At 43.2% G+C, this 21,625-nt stretch overlaps 1 protein-coding gene across 1 annotated transcript in view; it reads left to right on the top strand.

The window, feature by feature from the left end:
* The window catches only part of EFL1 (elongation factor like GTPase 1), a 55,780-nt gene that overhangs the window by 33,768 nt on the left and 387 nt on the right, over positions 1 to 21,625 (top strand). Inside the window, exons 16-19 of the mRNA XM_081965237.1 lie at positions 8,166 to 8,297; positions 10,108 to 10,255; positions 11,700 to 12,703; positions 13,924 to 14,108. Of these exons, the coding sequence (XP_081821363.1) occupies positions 8,166 to 8,297; positions 10,108 to 10,255; positions 11,700 to 12,703; positions 13,924 to 14,108 (1,469 nt within the window). The remainder of the gene's footprint in view (positions 1 to 8,165; positions 8,298 to 10,107; positions 10,256 to 11,699; positions 12,704 to 13,923; positions 14,109 to 21,625) is intronic.

The raw sequence follows: 21,625 nt of genomic DNA, 5'->3' as shown, positions 1-21,625 counted from the left end.
ATTGACAGATTCTGCACTTGCAAGCAAATTGATTGATAGCTGTAGAAGTTTAACTTTACAGTAGCGTTCTTTCTAATGACCTTATTCTCCTTGTTGGTTTGTTTTCCTTGTCTGCTTTCAGAGCAATTAGTTGAGGGATGGGAATGAGTTGTTTGCTTATATTAAGCAATTAACTGGGTCAGTTGATACCTAGACATCGAAATTGTCATATCCCCCCCTCAGTTTGATTTCATCTTGAACAAAATTGACACATACGCCATAATGTGGTTTGTTTGATTTTGTCATCCCGTGTGCAAACATTACGGTTTGCAAACCATGGCTTATGGTGTAACGTGGTGAGTGAACCAGATGTTGATCTACTCTATGGCATGTCTGTGCACTGGCAGAAGGAACAATACAGTTGAACCAGCGTTAAATCTTTGTGGGTCGGATACGGTACAGGTAGATCTCGACTTACGACCACAACTGAACCCAAAATTCTTGTTGCTAAGTGAGACAGTTGTTGAGTGAGTTTTGCTCCGTTTTATGACCTTTCTTGCAACCATTGTTAAGTGAACCACTGTATTGTTAAGTTAGTCACACGCTTGTTAAGTGAACCTGGCTTCCCTGTTGACTTTGCTTGTCAGAAGGCCGCAAAAGGCGATCACATGACCCCAGGACACTGCAACCGCCACAAATAGGAACCAGTTGCTCCTCCTGTTGCCAATGCGGAGTTATATCCAGCAGATATATTCTCAGGGTGCCCAGAGAGAGATGTTGATCTACTCTATGGCATGTCTGTGCACTGGCAGAAGGAACAATAGAGTTGAACCAGCGTAAATCTTTGTGGGTCGGATACGGTACAGGTAGATCTCGACTTACAGGTAGATCTCGACTTACGACCACAACTGAAACCCAAAATTCTTGTTGCAACCGCCACAAATAGGAGCCGGTTGCCAAGCTTCCAATTTTTGATCACATGACCACAGGGATGCCGGAGTGGTTGCAAGTGTGGAAAATGGTCATGAGCCATTCTTTTCAGTGCTGTTGTAACTTTACAAATGGTTGTTAAGTCGAGGAATATCTGCATAGTGGAAATCGGAATATTGTGTTCCAGGGATGGAATATACATTGCTTTATGGTTACATTTCAGGATGCTTGAAGTAATTCGGCAACTTACTTTGAATAAATAAATAACAAACCCAGGGCATTTCTTAAATCTGAAGTCCCAGCAGATGGGGAGAGGGTTGGTTTCACTACTTCAAAGGGCCGTGGTGGCGCAGTGATTACAATGCAGTACTGCAGGCTAACTCACTGCTTATTCCAGGAGTTCAGTCCCGACAGGCTCAAGGTTGACTCAGCCTTCCATCCTTCCAAGGTGGGTAAAATGAGGACCCAGATTGTTGGGTGCAAAATGCTGACTATAAACCGCTTAGAGAGGGCTGTGAAGCACCATAAAGTGGTATATAAATCTATGTACTATTGCTAAGTGGGAGGGAGGGAAGGAAGGAAGGAAGGAAGGAAGGAAGGAAGGAAGGAAGGAAGGAAGGAAGGGCTATAATGGTTAGAATGCAGTATTGCAGGCTAACTGTACCAACTATTGATTCTCACCGGCTTGAGGTTGTCTCGGCCTTCCATCCTTCCGAGGTGGGTAAAATGAGGACTCAGATTGTCGAGAGCAAGAGGCTGACTCTGTAAAGCACTTAGAGGGGAATATAAAGCTCTATGAAGCAGTATATAAGTCTAAGTGCTATTGCTATTGCTATGTAAAGCACTATGAAGCAGTATATAAGCGTAAATGCTATTGCTATGTCAAGCACTATGAAGTAGTATATAAGTCTAAGTGCTATTGCTATTGCAAGCTAACTGCCTACTGCCAGCAGTTTGATCCTGACTGGCTGATGGTTGACTCAGCCTTCCATCCTTCCGAGGTCAGTAAAATGAGGACCCAGATTATTGGGGGCAATATGCTGACTCTGTAAACAGCTTAGAGAGGGCTGTAAAGTATTGTGAAGTGGTATATAAGTCTAAGTGCTATTAATGTTATGTAGAAGAGTCTTGGGTCATGAAACTCTTCTCAAAACAAAGATTATGTGTCCTATAAGAACATGATTCCACCATGATCTACTCAATATCTATATATTACACATAGAAATGCAGGAGACCTGCAGGCGTAATGTCCAAAAATGTCCATGTTAAATTCTACTTAACCATACAGCTCAGTTTTCCGGAAGGCTGCTAATGAATTCTGTTAGCACTTGTAAACCTGCTGTGTCCCTCACTTCTCTCTCTTTGCTTCTCTCACATATCCACTATCCATCTATACATCTCAGATTAGTGTTTATTTGATTGCAGGTAGCACTGCGCGAAGGAGGGTAAAACACAGGGATGAAATGCTATCGATTTGGATCGGTTCGCCTGAACTGGTAGTAAAAAAAAAAATGCTACCAGTTCAGGCAAGCCGGTATTTCCGACGATCAGCTCAATTTATATTAGCTAGAAAGCAGAAAACAGTGTTTTTCATTACATTTTTATTTGAGTAAATCAAATCATGGGTAGGACCGTCTGGATTTCACTGTTCTGTGTTCTTCTTATAGCCTCACAGTGGATTTTATAATTTTTGTATCACTCGTGAACCTAGTGGAAGATGGAGGTTGACTTCCTCACTTTATTTTATTTTTTAAAAACGAAGAGCAAAATGAGATATTTTTTTGGGTTGCGGAGAAAAGCCGACATTCGCTTTCCAGAGTTCCTACTTTGTCTTGGAGGAGAAGCTGCCCGGCCTCTGTCTGCTTGTGGCTGATACATGACACTCTCCTTGCAAAGCTCTTTGTTTAGTCAGCAAAAAATTTAGCCAGACATATTTAGCTTCAGAGGAGCCTCCGATGGCAAGCAGGAGACGGAAACAAATTAGCCGGGCGTGAACACTGGACGATGCCCTGATGCTTCTTGCTGGAAGGACAAGAGGAAAGGAAAGATTCTGAACAGAATTGATAAAAGCAAGAGGTGTTTTTATTGCAAGGTCTTACTCCAGCTACCTCAATCTACAAGTATTGTTAGCAGGGACATCCTATTGAACAGGACGGGAAGCTAAAGCAATGCAACTATTACATCAAATCTTAAATGGAGGATCTACTATACAATACAATACAATATAACAATACAATACAATACAATACAATACAATAGTAGAGTTGGAAGGGACCTTGGAGGTCTTCTAGTCCAACCCCCTGCCTAGGCAGGAAACCCTATACCGTTTCAGACAGATGGCTATCCAACATCTTCTTAAAGACTTCCAGTGTTGGGGCATTCACAACTTCTGGAGGCAACTTCTGTTCCACTGATTAATTGTTCTAATTGTCACTGTGTAATAATCACATAATTGTTCCAACTTTGTAATAATCACACTAAGACTCATATACTGCTTCACAGTGCTTTATACAGCCCTCTCTAAGCGGTTCACAGAGTCAGCATATTGTCCCAAACAATTTGGGTTATTTTACCCACCTCGGAAGGATGGAAGGCTGAGTCAACCTTGAGCCTGGTGAGATTCGAACTGCCAAACTGCCGTCAGCAGAAGTAGCCTGCAGGACTGCACTCTAACCACTGCGCCACCATAGCTCATTAAACTAGTTTTAGTCAATCCCAGCGATCTTCATTTATTTTGGGTTTCTGTCAGCCCCTGCCATCCGTTGCGTGTTCAGAGCTAATAGGAGCCCAAAACCTCTAAGAGAAAATCAAAAATCAAAATTATGACATAATGTATCTACCTGAGAAAGTTCCTTCTCTTGAGAGGCAAAAAACTGTGTGTGTTTGTTTGTATGTAATACACTATTTCTAACCTTTCATTAAATACTTAATGGCCACCTAATGAGAAGGAAGGATGCCTAATGCTGGGAACGATTGAGGGCAAAAGAAGAAGGGGACGACAGAGAATGAGGTGGCTGGATGGAGTCACCGAAGCAGTAGGCGTGAGCTTCAATGGACTCCAGAGATGGTAAAGGATAGGAAGGCCTGGAGGAACATTGTCCATGGGGTCGCGATGGGTTGGACACAACTTCACATCTAATAACAACAAGGGTCTTATGAGACCTATTACCCAATTTCTATGCTTCTCTTGTTGGAAGGTATGGAAATATTTCCCAGTTGCAATGTGTGGCTGTGAAGGTTGGACCACAAGGAAAGCTGAGTACCAAAGAATTGAGGCCTTTGAACTATGGTGCTGGAGAAGACTCCTGCGCGTCCCTTGGACTGCAAGGCGATCAAAGCTCTTTAGAAGGCCAGATCCTGAAGAGGAAACTCAAATCCTTTGGCCACCTAATGAGAAGGAAGGACTCACTGGAGACGAGCCTCATGCTGGGAAAGATTGAGGGCAAAAGAAGAAGGGGACAACAGAGAAGGAGGTGGCTGGATGGAATCACTGAAGCAGTAGGCATGAGCTTAAATGGACTCCAGAGGATGGTAGAGGACAGGAAGGCCTGGAGGAATGTTGTCCATGGGGTCGCGATGGGTTGGACACAACTTCACAACTAATAACAACAAACCTTTCATTCTTTGATATATGTTTTGCCTTGTATCTAAACTTTAAGTCTCGGTCTCTGTTTTTTAAATTTAAGTGAGGCACTTGCTGGTTTCCTGTGTTTTATAAATAGTAATTAGAAGCTTCAGATATGTGTGATAAATTTGTTTTAGCTATAATGGGAAATAAACAAGCCAAGGCATAACACCAAGAATGCTCTTAAAATACACTGCTTTTTGGCAATTGCATCCACATTTTATACTGAACTCTTGAGTTGTGTATATATTTAATTTTACGCCATCTTTTGAGTGGCGTTAAGTACACCAGAATAGAATAGAATAATAGAGTTGGAAGGGACCTTGGAGGTCATCTAGTTCAACCCCCTGCTTAGGCAGCAAACCTTGCACCACTTCAGACAAAGTGTTATCCAACATCTTGTACCTTGTACAAGGTACCGATGTACTTTGTTATTCTCAGGCTGTGAATATAATACCAAACACTGGCATGTTCTCATCTCCAGATCGGGAAATACTTAATAGGCATACAAGGAATCCCAATGTTACTCAACGACTGAGACTACAGTGGATTTTGAGCACTCCTGTGAAACTTTACTAGAGCCTCTACTCATAGACGTCTTACTATATAATAGTGGGAGCCCCGGAGTCAAAATTCCTATTTTACTAGGTCTTGAGACCCAGCCTGGATAGTTGCAGACTGTGATTCCACACCCCCATCCCCTAAGTATTTTACAACTTTTCTCAAAGTGTTCCTAAGACATATCAAATTAACACTTCCTCCTCCCCCACCTCTCCTTTCTTTGCTATGAGAGGACATGTTTTCCATGTTGCAGTTTCACGAAATGAATTCTGGTTCTTTTTCTTCCTTTTTCTTCCTTTTTGCATTCCTAAGGACTTCCCTTGCCAGCCTGCAGAAGACCTTAGTTATCTGTTTGAAAGCTCACACAGACTCCCCCTTTAAGGAGGCTCCCTGTCACAGAATTTGGTAATATCAGGATTAGTTTCCGTTTCCCTGTTCCTTCCGAGGGAATGTTACAGACAGGACCTTTTAGGAATATCAGTAAATTTATGAGACATGTTGTGGGCCTCTCCTTTTTTAGGACTCAAACGAATTCATTCACTTGATGCTTAAAATTGAATTGAAGATATATGAAGGGGTTTCTGTATTTATTAACAAATCAATAAATATATTTCTCTGGACCACACTGTCTTTATAATTATCCCGTGTAGGGGACTTGTGAAGGTAAGCGCAGGCATTCCTTGTCTGACCACAAAGGATTTGGTTTGCATTTTAATGTAATTAACGTTTCCAATCCATTATGCAAAGTGGAATGCAGTTCCGTTTTGATCTTGCATTTCCCGGGATTATGCGACAAGGTTTGAAATACATAGGAAAAAATACAAATACTAGGATGTGTAAAAAGTGTGTGTGTTTAGTGGAATACCTGCATTATTTATTTGAGAAAATACACATCATGTCAGAATTTTATCCAAAAGTATACTGTTACTGAAGGGACGCAGTGGCTCAGTGGCTAAGATGCTGAGCTTGTCGATCAGAAAGGTCAGCAGTTCGGCGGTTCAAATCCCTAGCACCGTGTAACGGAGTGAGCTCCCGTGACTTGTCCCAGCTTCTGCCAACCTAGCAGTTCAAAAGCATGTAAAAATGGAAGTAGAAAAATAGGAACCACCTTTGTTGGGAAGGTAACAGCATTCCGTGCGCCTTTGGTATTGAGTCATACCAGCCACATGACCACGGAGACCCCTTCGGACAGCGCTGGCTTTGAAACGGAGATGAGCACCGCCTCCTAGAGTCAGGAACGACTAGCACATATGTGTGAAGGGAACCTTTACCTATATTATTTTTTAAAATAGTGCACACAAAAATGCACAGTAAATTGTTTTTAAAAACCAATTCTCCATATAAAGCAAACACATGAAATAAACCTAAGTAAAATGAGAAACGGGTTAAAAATTAAACATATTCATCTAACTCTCTTCCGTTTGACGATTAGTGCAATTATTATTATTATTATTTTTTAAAAGGCTCCTGATGTAGCCAGAATAAGACAACCAAAATTGTTTTTGTTGCAAAAGACTCATGTCAATAAACTTTGGTTTGGAGCCCTGGCCATTATAATTAGACAGCATGACACACAAGTCTTATTAATAACATCCCGTAATGACAAGCATGTTTGAGCTGTTCCCATTGTTCTCTTTCATGCCATCTGTTCTTACACCCACAGTAGTGAAGGCTTTTTAATCTGAAAATTGAAAAGAAAAAAAAAAAAGGTAATTTACTGGCTCTTCACGCTGTTGCTGGTGGCCTTGAAGTACGAGCTCTTTTCTAATTTCCACTCCGGTTAATTTTTACAGCATTTTAAATAGCTTTATTAAACTTAAAATGCCATTCTTGTAGGAGGTGCTGGGTACCATCCAATTATTACTGGTATTTCAGACTTGATACTTCGGTGTCAGTGCAGGATAATCACTGTTATAAACTCATTCGAAAGAAAAAAAATGTACACGCCAGGACACTGTTTACAAAAGGGAGCCCTAGGCTTTGAGAATAATATGTTCAGGTCTTAGGAAATTCAACTTTAATTATCTGACTGCTTGTTTTGCAAGTAAAAGTATAAGGATAGCTGAAAAATTCAGCCATTGCGTTCTCACTTGGCATTATCCTAACATGTAATGTTTCTACGGCTTGTTCCATTTCATTATAAACTGCCTGGAGAGCAAATATTTTCAGTACATCTCAAATATGAAGGATGTGGCTACAGTAGTGAAAACCGAAGCCGTCGTATTTGCATCTTCGGTCTAAGGCTCTTGAATATATGTCTTTCTACCGTCAGAAAGTCAGTCCAGATGATGAGGGACAGACAAATGCTAAAAAGTGAACTCTCGCAATTGCAAAAATAAACGCCCTTAAATTCATCACAGTGCCTCGATTTTTCTCAGCATGACTTTCCCCATTGGGTTGAATGATAGCCATATGGAGCAGTGTCTATCGTTAGGTAAAGGTTCCCCTCGTACATATGTGCTAGTCGTTCTCAAATCTAGGGGGCAATGGTCATCTCCATTTCTAAGCCGAAGAGCCAGCGCTGCCCGAAGACGTCTCCTGGGTCATGTGGCCGGCATGACTAAATGCCAAAGGCGCACCGAACGCTGTTACCTCCACATCACAGGTGGTCCCTATTTTTCTACTTGCACTTTTTACGTGCTTTCGAACTGCTGGGTTGGCGGAAGCTGGGACAAGTAACGGCAGCTCACTCTGTTATGCGTCGCTAGGTATTCGAACCAATGAATTGCCAACCTTCTGATCGATCAGCTCAGCTTCTTAGCCACTGAGCCACCCTTTATCGTTAGAGATACGTAAATAAGTCCCAGTAGCATCAGCTCAAGAGAGATCAATCGTCTTCTTTTTGTAATAGTGATAGCAATCGCACTTAGACTTATACACCGCTTCACGGTGCTTTACAGCCCTCTCTCAGCGGTTTACAGAGCCAGCCTCTTCCTCCCAACAATTTCAATGTTTTTTCAAGTTCAAATGTGCCTTGTCTTGTTTTGTTTAATGTTTTTCCATCGTCTTTAGTGAGAGAACTCCTGTTGATGCAATGCGTGTTTTGTATTCCCATTTCGATGCCTTTCAGGAATAGGTGGCTTGCAAGAGTTCATTTTGAAATCGGCAACTTTATCTTCCTCTCCGGCTTGTCCACCATTTAATCCACTCAACTTCGAAGCAACGCCGATCGTACGAGTGGCCGTGGAGCCGAAGCACCCAAGTAAGAATGTTCTCTGTTTGATGAAAGACTGTACGGGTAGTCCTCGAGTTACGACCACGGCTGAGCTCAAAATTTATGTTGCTAATTGAAAATATTTATGAAGTGAGCTTTGTCCCATTTTACGGCCTTCCTCATCACAGTGGCTAAGTGAATCATTGCATTTGTTAGGTCCGTAACACGGTTGTTAAGTGGATCTGGCTTCCTCATTGACTTGGCTTGTCGGAAGGCCTCACCTTACCCAGGGGCACTGCGACGGTCATAAATAGGAACCAGTTGCCCGGCATCCAAATTTTGATCACGTGATCACAGGGACGCTGCAATGGTCGTAAGTGTGAAGCACGGTCCTACGTCACCATTTTCTGTGCCGTTGTAACTTGAACTGTTGTAAGTGGAAGGCTACCTGTGTTTCTGTTGAAAGCAGGGTGGACTTGATTCAAATCAGGTCGATTTAAATCACGTAAAAAGGCTTGATTTAATCAACCCAATTTAAATCATAAGTTTGAAGAGCAACTGTCATCTCTGCTGGGACATTGTGTGAATGCATCAATGCAATGGATGTGATCTCAGCTTGCAGACCTTGGATTCGTTGAATGAGTTTACCAAAAATGTCAATATTGCAGAATATGCAGCCTCGTGCTACATAACTAAACTCCATTTCATGACGAATGAACTAGATTATTAATGTAGCTTAAATAGAAAACTATATTTAGATATAGTTTATTTTAATAAAATAGCAAAGCATTTTAATACAAGATAATACAATAGTAGAGTTGGAAGGGACCTTGGAGGTCTTCTAGTCCAACCTCCTGCCAAGGCAGGAAACCCTATACTGTTTCAGACAAATAGCTATCCAACATCTTCTTAAAGACTTCCAGTGTTGGGGCATTCACAACTCCTGGAGGCAAGCTGTTCCACTGATTAATTGTTCTAACTGTCAGGAAGTTTCTCCTTAGTTCTAAGTTGCTCCTCTTCTTGATTAGTTTCCACCCATTGCTTCTTGTTCTACCCTCAGGTGCCTTGGAGAATAGTTTGACTCCCTCTTCTGCAATAAATTTGATAAAAATAAAAAAAAATCCATTATTTTTTATTTTAAAAAAACCATGGATATGTCAATGATTTTGACATATCAACCTGTCAATGACTACGTCCTACCTGTCAATGACTACTTTAGCTTCAACCACAACAATACATCAGCACACAATAGATACAAACTTAAGGTAAACGGCTCCAAACTCGATTGCGGAAAATACGACTTCACTAACAGAATGGTCCACGCCTGGAATGTGCTACCTGACTCTGTGGTTTCTTCCCCAAACCCCCACAACTTTAACCTTAAGACGGTCTACTGTCGACCTCACCCCATTCCTAAGAGGTCTGTAAGGGGGCGTGCATAAGCATACCATCCCCGTCCTACAAACCCATTTATTCATATCCATTTTATGCATTCATAATCATGTTTATACTTATATCTGTTGTCTTATACATGCTTGACGAATAAAATAAAATAAATAAATAAATAAATAAAATATGTATCCACCCTGATTGGAAGCTAGCACACCTCTAAAAAAAAAGCCAGAAGGGTGGAAAGTATTATTTGCTTCAGCAATAATACTGGGGTAAGAAGGCAGAAGGATCCCCTTGAGATCGAGAGCACTCCATTCTAAAGGACGGTCATGGATTGGATGTGACTCTGAGCTTAGAACGAAAGATTTCACTCTCTTGCTCTGCAGCTCTCTTGTTACATTGCACAATTCTTTGAAGCGAAAGGTTTCTCGCGGCATAGTGTTTGAACGTGCGTTTGACTTTCCAGGCGAGATGCCTCAATTGGTGAAAGGAATGAAGCTCCTCAACCAGGCTGATCCCTGTGTGCAGGTTTTGATCCAAGAGACGGGAGAGCATGTCTTAATTACCGCAGGGGAAGTCCATCTTCAGCGGTGTTTGGATGACTTGAAAGAAAGGTGGGTTACCTGGGAAGAGGGGGGGGGGAAACGACAACATGAAAGGACCCTCTCTTATGGAAATGGCTTTGATGCGGCACGATTGAGGAAGTTAGACTCATAGGGATAACTTTACGCCAGGGTAAAAAACAGAAACCTCGTTTATTCAGCGTCATCATCGAATCAGAGACAAGTGCCGCGGTGAGATATACTCAGTTTTCGTTGAGCCGACCACCTCAGTTAGCAACCATTCACAAATGCAACTGCAGTTTTTTTAAAGAATCATTTTCTGACCACAGATTTACAATCAAATTTTGTGCGTCTGATAATATTCATTAGAGTGAGAGTAACATAGGTTTAGCGGTACAAGAGAATTTTGTCTGAATGAGATGGCTCTTTCTCCCACTCTCTCTGTCTGTCTGTCTCTCTCTCCCTCTCTCTTTCCCTCCCTCTCTCCCTCTATCTTTCTCCCTCCTTCCTTTCTCTCTTTCCCTCCCTCTCTTTCCCTCTCCCTCCCTCTCTCTCTCCCTGCCTTCCTCTCTCTCTTTCTTTCTCTCTCTCCCCCTTCCTTCCCCTCTCTCTTTCCCTCCCTCCCTCTCTCTCTCTCGCACACACACATTCACTTAGTGACCATTTTACTTAAGCTAATCATTGGAGCATGGTCGCTAAGTGAGGAGCGAGTCTAGTTGGAGAAACTGGAAAAGAATCTGTCCTCATCAATTCATTTGCCTAGTTGTTGCTGCAGTTAACTAGTAATGGTTGGGATGATGACCGATGATTGCCTTCTGACAATAAACAGCATCAGGAATGCTGCATATTGAAAATTCAGAATAACCTTCCTGTGAGACCAGAAAGCCAAGCTGGAGGTAATTGCTAGCCTCATGAGCAATAAAATGTCTTTTCTTTGTGCTCAATTTTGCAAAATCAACTATTTTCTTAGAGGCTAGTGCTCTCTTGATAGCATAGTGGGCCTTTTGCTAAGAAGGTAGGGAAGTGTCAGAGTTTGTTGCAGAAAAATCAAATCCAGAAAGCACACGCAGATAACCGATTCAGCTGGATTCATTAACTTCTTTATATACATAATAACAGATGAATAAATGTACAATACCAATAGTAGATTCTTTCAATGTGGTAGAAGTTACAAGCAGAACACAAGCAGGAGAGAACAGTTAAGTTTCATTGCAGAGTTCAGAGCAGACAGAGATCAGCCTTGTTTCAGTTTCAATTCTCAGCACAGACTCAGATCTGTTTTAAGCTCCCATTGGCTGACTTAGTTGCCATGCCTATTCACTGGCTGACCTTGTTACCATGTCTCTCCCAGTCATGAATATTCTAACGGAAAGAAATATTTTAATGTGATCACCTTGGAACTCAATGTTGGGATCAGGTGATAATGAGTGTTAACTTACCAGTGGACTTAAACTGTTGTCAGACCTGACACCGGCTTTTTTTTTTTTTTTCATAGGTTTGCCAGGATAGAAATCAGCGTCTCAGAGCCCATCATCCCCTTCCGAGAAACCATCACAAGGCCCCCCAAACTGGATATGGTGAACGAAGAAATCGGGAAGCAGCAGAAAGTGGCCGTCATCCACCAGAGCAAAGAGGAGCAGAATAAAATCCCCGAAGGGGTCCAGGTAGATTCAGATGGACTCATAACAATATCCACACCAAACAAATACACCACCCTGAGCGTACGGGCGACGCCGTTGCCGGAGGAAGTAACCCAACTGCTGGAGGAAAATAGCGAATTGATTCGAACCATAGAGCGGGTCACCTCTTCCCTCAACGAAGACAAGAAAACGGAAGAGATGAACCAGAAGACGCTCGGCCGGATACAGGAATTCAAACAGAAACTAGAACAACACCTGCAGGGCTGGAAATGGAGAAATGCTGTGGATGGGATCTGGTCCTTCGGCCCTCGAAAATGCGGACCGAACCTCTTATTGAACAGGTGCGAAGGCTACAAGAGGTCCGTTTGGCAGTGCCTCGAAGGCGTCAAGCCGGCCAAAGAAGCCAGTCTGTATCGGGATTTTGACAACAGCATCGTAAGTGGGTTTCAGCTGGCTACGCTCTCTGGACCGATGTGTGAAGAACCACTGATGGGCGTCTGCTTTTCGGTGGAGAAATGGGACATGAGAAGGTTTGCGGAGCAGATGTCACTCAAGAGGCAAGATTCAGAGGAGGGGAAGGCTACGGGAGAGAACAGAGGCAATGAGAAGCCTCCCTCTCCGTCAAGGACGGAGACTCAACCCGTTTCTGAAAACGAACCCCAGGAGGACGAGAGGTGCAGCCTGAAATCGCTCACCAAGCGCAAAGGGGAGGTGTCGAACGCAGACTGTTACGGCCCTTTCTCAGGCCAACTGATTGCCACCATGAAGGAAGCGTGCCGCTACGCCATGCAGGCCAAGCCCCAGAGGCTTATGGCTGCCATGTACACCTGTGAAATTATGGCAACAGCGGAAGTCCTAGGTAACAAAGACCAAAAATGCGACCGGTTTAAAGAGAGTACACGTTGTCCTCCACTTGAGCCCAAAATGTCTGTTGCTAAGTGAGGCACTTTTAAGTGAGCTTTCCCCCATTTTACGACCGTTTTTGCTGCAGTTATTAAGTGAATCGCTGCAGTTGTTAAGTTAGTAACATGGTTGTTAAGTGAATCAGCTCCCCCGTTGACTGTGCTTGTAAGAAGGTCGCCAAAGGGGGTCAGATGACCCTGGGACACCGCAACGGTCATAAATATGAGTCAGTTGTCAAGGGTCTTGAATTTTGATCGGGCGGCCATGGGGATGCTGCAACAGTGTGAAGAATGGTCATAAGTTGCTTTTTTCAGTGCTGTTGCAGCTTCAAATGGTCACTAAATGAACTGTCGTAAGCCAAGGACTACCTGCCTGAAGGATGACACCTGTAGAAGGAGGGCGTGGTTAGAGAGGGCGTTTGTTTAGCACAATGTTTTTCGAAATGTGGCAACTTTAGGATGCGTGGGCTTCAATTCCTAACATTCTCATTTTGCAATAACCAACGTTTCCTGAACAGATTATCTACCTATTTAAAGCACTCGAAGTGAAAAAAATAATTTAATAAGTCGCAACACGTGGATCAACATTCCCCAACTTAGTTCCCTTCCAAGTATTTGGGGCCATTGTTCCTAGAATTCCCAGGAATTGACTGATTAGCAGTTGAGCAGATCTGGATGGTGGCGAGCTGATTTAATGAATTCAATTTGGTATGGCCGCCCACTCCAAAAAATTCAATTGGTGAAGGATGATTCATATGTGAGTTATTTTTGTTTAATTTCCCAAATGCCTGGTCCCTGGTGGGATTGCTAAGATTGCCCTGTGAACAGCATTTGCTCCGACCTTGAGCGTCCCTCCTCCTACTTTTCAAAATCTTTTCTATATTCCGGATGATAGCTTGCTACGAATACTATTTCTTGAAACTTTGTGATGAGAGCTAATTAGCTCGAAATAGATCTATACTAGTCTCCCTTTATTTATTTATCAGTACAAATACAACATTATATATATATCTGTGCTGCTCTCTGAGCTTGCTTGTTTTCTTGCAGTCATTTCATTGCCAAACTTCAACCCTTGAGTTACAAAATACTCGCCTTTGTCTGTAACTATATCTCCGAATGGGCAAATAGTTGGTGGGAAGGTCAGTGAACTAATGTCACACCCATGTGTTGTTGGCAGGTCGTGTTTATGGTGTCCTGTCCAAGCGAGTCGGCCGAGTATTGCAAGAGGAGATGAAGGAAGGGACAGACATCTTTATCATCAAGGCATTATTGCCAGTAGCCGAGAGCTTTGGTTTTGCTGATGAAATCAGGAAGAGAACAAGTGGCCTGGCCAGTCCACAGTTGATCTTCAGCCACTGGGAGGTAAAATTTCTGTTCACCCTCTTTATCCATCGATGCAAGATTTCCTAAGGTTGCATAATAATGGGGGGGAGGGGGAAGACTGCGAAGGGTGACCAGGATTTAAACATTTGCTATTCAATGTTAATAGAATTTTGTTGTCAGATCTGCCACAGCTTAAACCTCTAAGTCAGTGGTTCTCAACCTTTCCAATTTCATACAGTTCCTCTAGTTGTGGTGACCCCCAACCATCAAATTGGTATCACGGTTACTAAGACCGGTTACTAAGACCATCGAAAATATGTGTTTTCCGGTGGTCTTAGGCTACCCCTGTGGTCTTAGGCAACCCCTGTGAAAGGGTTGTTCAACCCCCAAAGGCGTCCCGACCCACAGGTTGAGAACCACTGCTCTAAGTAGAAATGATCCTTGATTGAGAAAGGTATAGCTTTATTAGAGTGTATTGAAGTAATGCAAAGCCAGAACTGAGAATCATGTGCCCAAATTCCTAAATTCTACTTTTCCCTCCCTTCACTGTCTCTCATCGCCCTCCTTGTGTAACCAATTAGGTTCAAGCAAGATGTTTTTATATCAGCCCGTCCAAGCATGCTTTGGTATGCAGCTCCCTCCTTCCTCTAACTGGGTGACCTTGAGGTAGCGTCTGGAGGAGATACAGCATTTACTTTGGTTTCCCCGAGCATTTCCCCCCCCCCTCTTCGTTTCCCCTCCACACAGTTCATGTCACCACATAGCAGTGAAGCACACGCGAGCATAAGGTGGGAGCTGACATCTGTCCTGTTTCAGTGAGATTTGCCCCGTGTAGATCACGAGACTGTTGTGAGCTTGTATTAAGGATCAGGCTGTCAGCCGTGACCAGCAATAAGGCGAAAACATTGCCAAGTTCTCCTGATTATTTCTTTCCACCAAGTATAGAAATCAGGCTTCCCTTGGGGAAGATTGGTTTCCATTTTCCTCTAGAAATCCATTCCTTTCTTTGTATAGTGACCAAATGAAAAGGAAGTAGAATTGAATTTTTTCCCCCTTCCTTCTCTGTTTTCAATAAAACGTAATTGTTTGGTGAAACTGATTGTCGATAATCGATGTACAACAGAGAAAGGGAATCCTTTACATCAATCAAAATTAGCTTGAGGAACTCACAGCTGCAGAGAGTGCAGAGGATGGATTGGATCAGGGGTCAGCAACCTACGTCTCAGGAGCCGCATGTGGCTCTTTCATCCCTCGGCTGCAGCTCCCTGTCGCTCAAAATATCCGTCACAACCGCCAATATGTGATACCCACCGGCACACGATTTATTGAGCTTTTCGACCCCCGGTAGGCCAACCATGAATAAACCAAAGAAAAGAAATGTTTCAGAAGGAAACAGAACTTTTAATTCAACTACATATACTAGTGGCCGCTCAGGAAGTTAAGTCAGGCATGGGAAGAGTTTTGAGGCTCCCGGTGTTTTTTTTTCTGTGGACAACGGGTCCAAATGGCTCTTTGAGTGTTTAAGGTTGCTGACCCCTGGATTCGATCCATTTCAGAAGATAATTGTACAACAGTAACCAAAGATATTGCGATATAGCTAAAGACGTCGTATGAAAAAGAGCTGCGTTTAAGCCAAAATCAGGAGTCTGGTAGCATCCTTTCCGACGGAACACATTTTATTAAAAGCTATAAACTGTCCTGAATTACAGCTTCCTTCATCAAATGCTTGGAATGGCTAAACTGATGTAGGATTTAAATTAGAATGAGGCAGGAAGGGAGGGGGGGAATAGGTTGATTATGCAGAGGCAGGTTACCTGTGGCACAGCTTATAAATTCCGTATCAAATCAACAGCTGTAAAGAGATTAAAAACAGATTGTGTTTGATGAGACCTTCTGTGATGTTTAAACAGAGGTTGTCTTTTTAGTGGACTTCCCAGAACTTTTATCAAGATCCTTATTGACGGATCTCTGAGCTCCTTAAACTTAGCTGGGGTTAGTCAACAAATTAACTCGCCAAGCAATGCTTTGCGAAGCTATCCTGTTTAAAAGGATTATTATTTTTTTGACATTTAGACTATTTCTAAATGCCAAAATAGATAACAGTAAATTCTAAAGCTCCTTTGTGGGATGATTAGAGTAATAAAATAAATGGATCCCGCACGATTTCCCCCAGTTTTCTATCTCTCAATCATTCTTAAGCTGTATTTTTCTCAAACCATGTAATTTACAATCAAGAATGGAGAATCTTTTAAGGAACAGAGAAGAATAGAAAGACACCCATTTTCTACGATGGGAGTTCACTTACAATCTATTCTCTTTCTATCCCCCCCTCTCTTCTCTCTCCCCCCCCCCTCTCTCTTCTCTCTCTGCCTCTCCCTCCCTCTCTCTTCTTTCTCCCTCTCCTGCCCTCTTTCCCTCCCCCTCTCTTCTCTCCCTCTCTTCACTCCCCCTCTTCCTCCCTTTCTCCCTCTTCTCTCTCTCCCTCTCCCTTTCTTTTTGAGCCCTGTATGAAAAGAAAATGCAGGCATAGGTGCAAAATAATTCTTCTCAGGTAGCTTCTACCTTATATTAACAAAGAATGTCTTCCTAAGTGCCTTGTAAAAGGTTGTGCTTCTATTTCCCTGAGCATACTTTTAAAATTCAGGATATGTCACACATACTTCCCCTGGCATTAGAATTGACACTCTTCACTTAAATCTCTCTGTCCCATCCCCCCCAACTTCCATTTCTATTTGCTTGACTGGCACCAAGGAAAACAATACCAGGCAGGGTTTTATTAAAAACAGGACTGCTGTTTTTTGCCATATCCTCAACGGATGTGAATACACCCCCTGATCTGCTTCTTGAGCATCTGTCTGTCTGTCTTTATATCTATCTATCCTCCTTCCTTCCTTCCTTCCTTCCTTCCTTCCTTCCTTCCTTCCTTCCTTCCTTCCTTCCTTCCATCCATCCATCCATCCATCCATCCATCCATCCATCCATCGGTATGCTGGCCATCTCTCTACCAAGTGACTTTATCTAGGCAAGGTTAAGGCCACACCTGCAAAGCCCCTCATTTCTGGGGAGTTTTCTCTGCCACTGGTTTCCCCTAACGAGGAGGGTCAGCATTATAGCAAATCCAAATATAGAGGCACATGAAGCTTCTTATTATAATGTAGCGAGGTTTATTCTATTCTTTTCTATTCTATTCTATTCATTTTATTTTATTTATTTTATTTTTAAAATGTTTAAGCCACCCATCTCCCCTGAAAGATGACACCGGGCAGTCTACCTGCTCCTTTCTTGTCAAATGTTTCATTGCTACATAAATCCCCTTCCAGAATCAAAACATTTATTATTTGTTTGGTTATTTAATTTCTCGCTTTTGTTTTTTTTTAAATTAATAACTCAAGGCGGTAAACAGACCAAATACGCCTTCCTCCTCCTAGTTTCCTCCTAGTAACCACTCTGTGCAGTGAGTTGGGCTGAAACAGAGGGACTGGCTCAAAGTCACCCGGTTAGCTTTCATGCCTAAGGCTGGACTAGAACTCACTAGCTCTTGGTGATTGGCCCAGAGTCACTCAGCTGGTTTCCATTCCTAAGGAAGGACTACAACTCACCATCTCCTGGTTTCTAGCCTGGTGCCTTAACCACTAGACAAAACAAATATATATGTAAGCCCTCCCCGAAAATATTTCAACACATGCATAGCCGGTCCTCGTTATTTCCTGGTGGGGGAACATGCCCCACGCGTCCCCCATGCACCTGCCATCCACAGGGAACGGCCTCGCGGAAGCTGCTCCTGCAAACCTTAGCTACCGTATCCCTTCTCTTAGTGGCGGCCTCAAAAAGAGCGGCAGGCCCAGTGACGCTAGGGCTGGCAAGAGTGTGCCGGAAACAGAGACCCAACTTCCAGCCCCCTCTGAATCAACTGATCCGTGGGCCGAGGTTAAGAGGCCTCCTGCACCTCAAAAATAATAAGACCTCCCTGAAAATAAGGCCAAGTGCTTATTTGGGGGGGGGGTCAAAAGAAAATAAGACCCTGTCTTATTTTCGGGGAAACGCGGTAGAAATCAACCTGTTCTCTTTCTAAGTTTAAAAGTTGATAAAATAAAAACTGACTGATAGCTGACATGGAGAATTCCGTAGCTTTTGTTAGCAGTGAGGTTTATCAATCCAGTTTTTTATTCTTAATCAATCACAGCAAATGAATTCAAAGCTAGATATAGATGTAATTCAGGGAAAAGATTATATCTTACCGCAGTGCAGTTGTGTAATGTTGTAAATTATCAATAATCCATAACACTATTATTAATTTTAGAAAATTTAACTATATCTGTCAAAAGCGCATCATGTGTGCCTGAAATTCACTCTGTTATCTACTTGATTGCAAAATCCTGATATTTATAATTCATGCTGGGCCACTAGTCGTACGATATCAGAATTTAATTTGGGTCCGTGATTTAATACCATTTTGACATTGTATGATTTATTATTTCCTGTTTCATGAAAATTTACTTTCTTTAGCTGCTTGGTTGGTTTAAATATATTGCCAGCTATCAGATTTTATTATAAGCCTGTTTTTATTCTTGCTTTTAATAAACTCATGTTTTGTAGGGAGATTTTCTGCTGGAGACAGCTGGTTTTTTAAAAAAAAAATCAATTCCTGAGCTGTTTATATACCTGGCTTGATATAGACTCGCTCACAGATTAACAATAGCCTTTGCATTATTTTTATGGGAAGATAAATTGCAATAAGGACACAGTGGCAATGTCAGGGCTCCAAGTAATAGATCCATCGCAAGCAAAAACTCGGAGGCAGGCAGATTCCTCAAAGAATAGCTTTATTGGAAATATCATATTGGCACATATCTAGCAAAAACCAACTCTGAAGGAGCCCTCAGTTTTCACCTAATTAAAAGTGAAAGTTTTTGTCTCAACCCCAAACAATCAGTCACATGGCCCAATCAAGGCAGCATCTGCTGGTCTGGTGACATCACTCCTCCTTCCTCCGACCAGGTGTGAGAACATCCTTGGTTCCCAGGAGAAAGTATTTTATTTTGGCTACACAACTCCAGCTATCTCTAATCCCCCCCCTCCCTATTCCTCAGCTCCAGTGTGGCAGCACTGAAGCTCCAAGATGGCTTCGGCCAGATCAGCTTCAGGGTTGACAGGTTCAGTGGTTAAAGACGCTGGGTTTTTCAGCTAAAGAGCTGACAGCCCCGGTTCGAGATCCGAGCACCACGCAACGGAGCGAGCTCCCGTTCCTTGCTTCAGCTCCTTCCCAACTGGCAGTTTGAAAGCATTCAAATGCGAGTAGATAAATAGGTACCACTTTGGTGGGAAATTAACAGTGTTCCATGCATCTCAGCATTTAGTCATGCTGGCCCCCATGGCCACGGAAGCGTCTTTGGACAACGCTGGCTCCCTCGACTAAGAAACAGAGATGAGCACCTCCCTGTAGAATCGGACACGACTGGACAAGGAAACGTTTGCCTTTTACATTATAATAGCCATCGTAGAAAGTGGTTCTTTGACTAATACCAGTGAAGGTTCTTTTAATAACAATCCAATGAAACACATGTTTCCTTGTTGCCATTGTGCATTTAGGACAGGGGTGTCCAAACTTGAGAACTTTAAGACTTGTGGACTTCAACTCCCAGAATTCTGAGAGTTGAAGTCCACAAGTCTTAAAGTTCCCAAGTTTGGACACCCCTGATTTAGGAGGTTATGGCAAGTGGTGCGGTGGCTTAGAGGGGGAGCTCTCGCCTCACAATCAAGAGGCTGTGAGTTCCATCCTAGGTAGAGGCAGATATTTCTCTCTCTGGGCACACTGAGAATATACCTGCTGAATATAACTCTGCATTGGCGACAGGAAGGGCATCCGGCCAGTAATCACCCAGCTCCATTCAGTTGCCCAGACTCCATCCCGCTAGGAATTATGGGGTCATTAAAAGAGGAGGAAAATTTAGGAGGATATGGCACTGTTGATCAGGCACAAGAGAACAGAATCTTTTTGCTAAGATACAAATTTGAGGTTAAGATACAAATCATAAGGTTGTACCTTATGATTCTTGACGAATGTATCTTGTCTTTTTCTTTGCCGACCACTGTCCTAGGCAGTGGTCCTCATTTTGTAGGCTTGTCCCACGCGCCACACTCAAGTCCTTTAGAAACCGCAGCAAACCCTTCTGAAGAAAAACCACTGGCTGCCTGTGTTTCTTCGGGATTCCTGTATTCTCTCCAAGCCACACAGCCAAGGACAGCCCCCCCTTCCCCCCCCTCCCGCTGATGGCCTCCACTCCAGATGTGATCAGACTAAACTCCCTGAATTTCACACTGAACATTCTGGGGCTTTTCTTTGTCTCTCTCTCTCTCTTCAGTGGACTGTGTTCCTATACAGCCAGACTTCAAATAAGCCCTGGCGTTGCACAAGATGTGAAGCAGTACTCGAGGGCAGGAAAATTGAGATAAAAGGAGTGAAATACAATAAGCAGTGGCAGCCGTTGTAGAAAATGGCAGGTGTGGGGAAGCTGGTTGATAGGTCAAGGAGAAGCTCCTTGGAGTTCTACTTTCAAGTGGAGTCGTTAGATGTTGTGGCCAGCCAGCAGAGCTGGTAGCAGAGTCGGACAGTGAGGAGGTTGGGGAGGAACATGGGCCAGTCCGGGAGTCTGGGGAAGGCTCTGATGAGGGCTCTGTGTCGGAGGCAGAGAGGGGGCTGAAGCCGTCTGGCAGTGATCAGCTGCCCTCAGAGTCAGCCATCAGTGAGGCAGAGGAACTGCTGGAGCCTGTTCCCAGTGTGCGCATGCGCAGAGCTGCCAGAAGAAAGGAACAAGTAAGAAATCAGGGTCGATTTGGGAGTAAAGCCACAGGTAGATGGTGAATGGCCCCTCCAATAGGACATAAAAGAGGAGTGAAAGGGGAGGGGGCTTTTGCAGGAAACCATTTGCTCCTTTGTTTCAGGAGTGTGAAGATCTGTCCGTGAATCTCAGAGACTCTGTGCCAAGTCTTTCCTTGCACAACACCTGATTTGGGAAATATTTACATGGCAGCCTTCCAAGATAGATAAGGTCTGTAGTCATAAATACTCCTTTGAAAGACTGTTTACCAGGCCTTGGCTGAATGTGAATGAGAGTAATTCACATTTGTCCAATAAAAGGGGTTTTGCCGGGACAAGGAATCTGCTTTGTGCTTTTTGGGGAAGCCTCAGAACATTTGATTTTATTTATCCTATGGCTTCCTTCCGTTGATTAAACTGCTCTTCATAACAAAGGTAAAGGTTTCCCCTATCTGGTTGTGTCCAACTCTGGAAGGTGATGCTCATCTCCATTTCTTAGCCGAGAGAGTCAGCGTTGTCTGAAGATATTTCTGGGGTCAGGTGGCCAGCATGATTATACGTTGAGGCGCATGGAATGCTGTTACCTTCCCAACGAAGTGGTACCTATTTATCTATTTGCATTTGCGTGCTTTCGAATTGCTAGGGTGGCAGGAGCCTGGAGCAAAGGAACGGGAGCTCACCCCGCCACCCGGTGCTTGGTTGTTGAATGGCCAACCTTCCAGTCAAGAAAGCCAACCAT

This window comes from Natrix helvetica (assembly GCF_964273705.1).
Source record: "Natrix helvetica genome assembly, chromosome: 12".
In the NCBI taxonomy this organism is placed as follows: Eukaryota; Metazoa; Chordata; class Lepidosauria; order Squamata; family Natricidae; genus Natrix; species Natrix helvetica.
The sequence above is the reverse complement of the archived record's forward strand: the minus strand, read 5'-3'. Positions and strand labels throughout refer to the sequence as shown.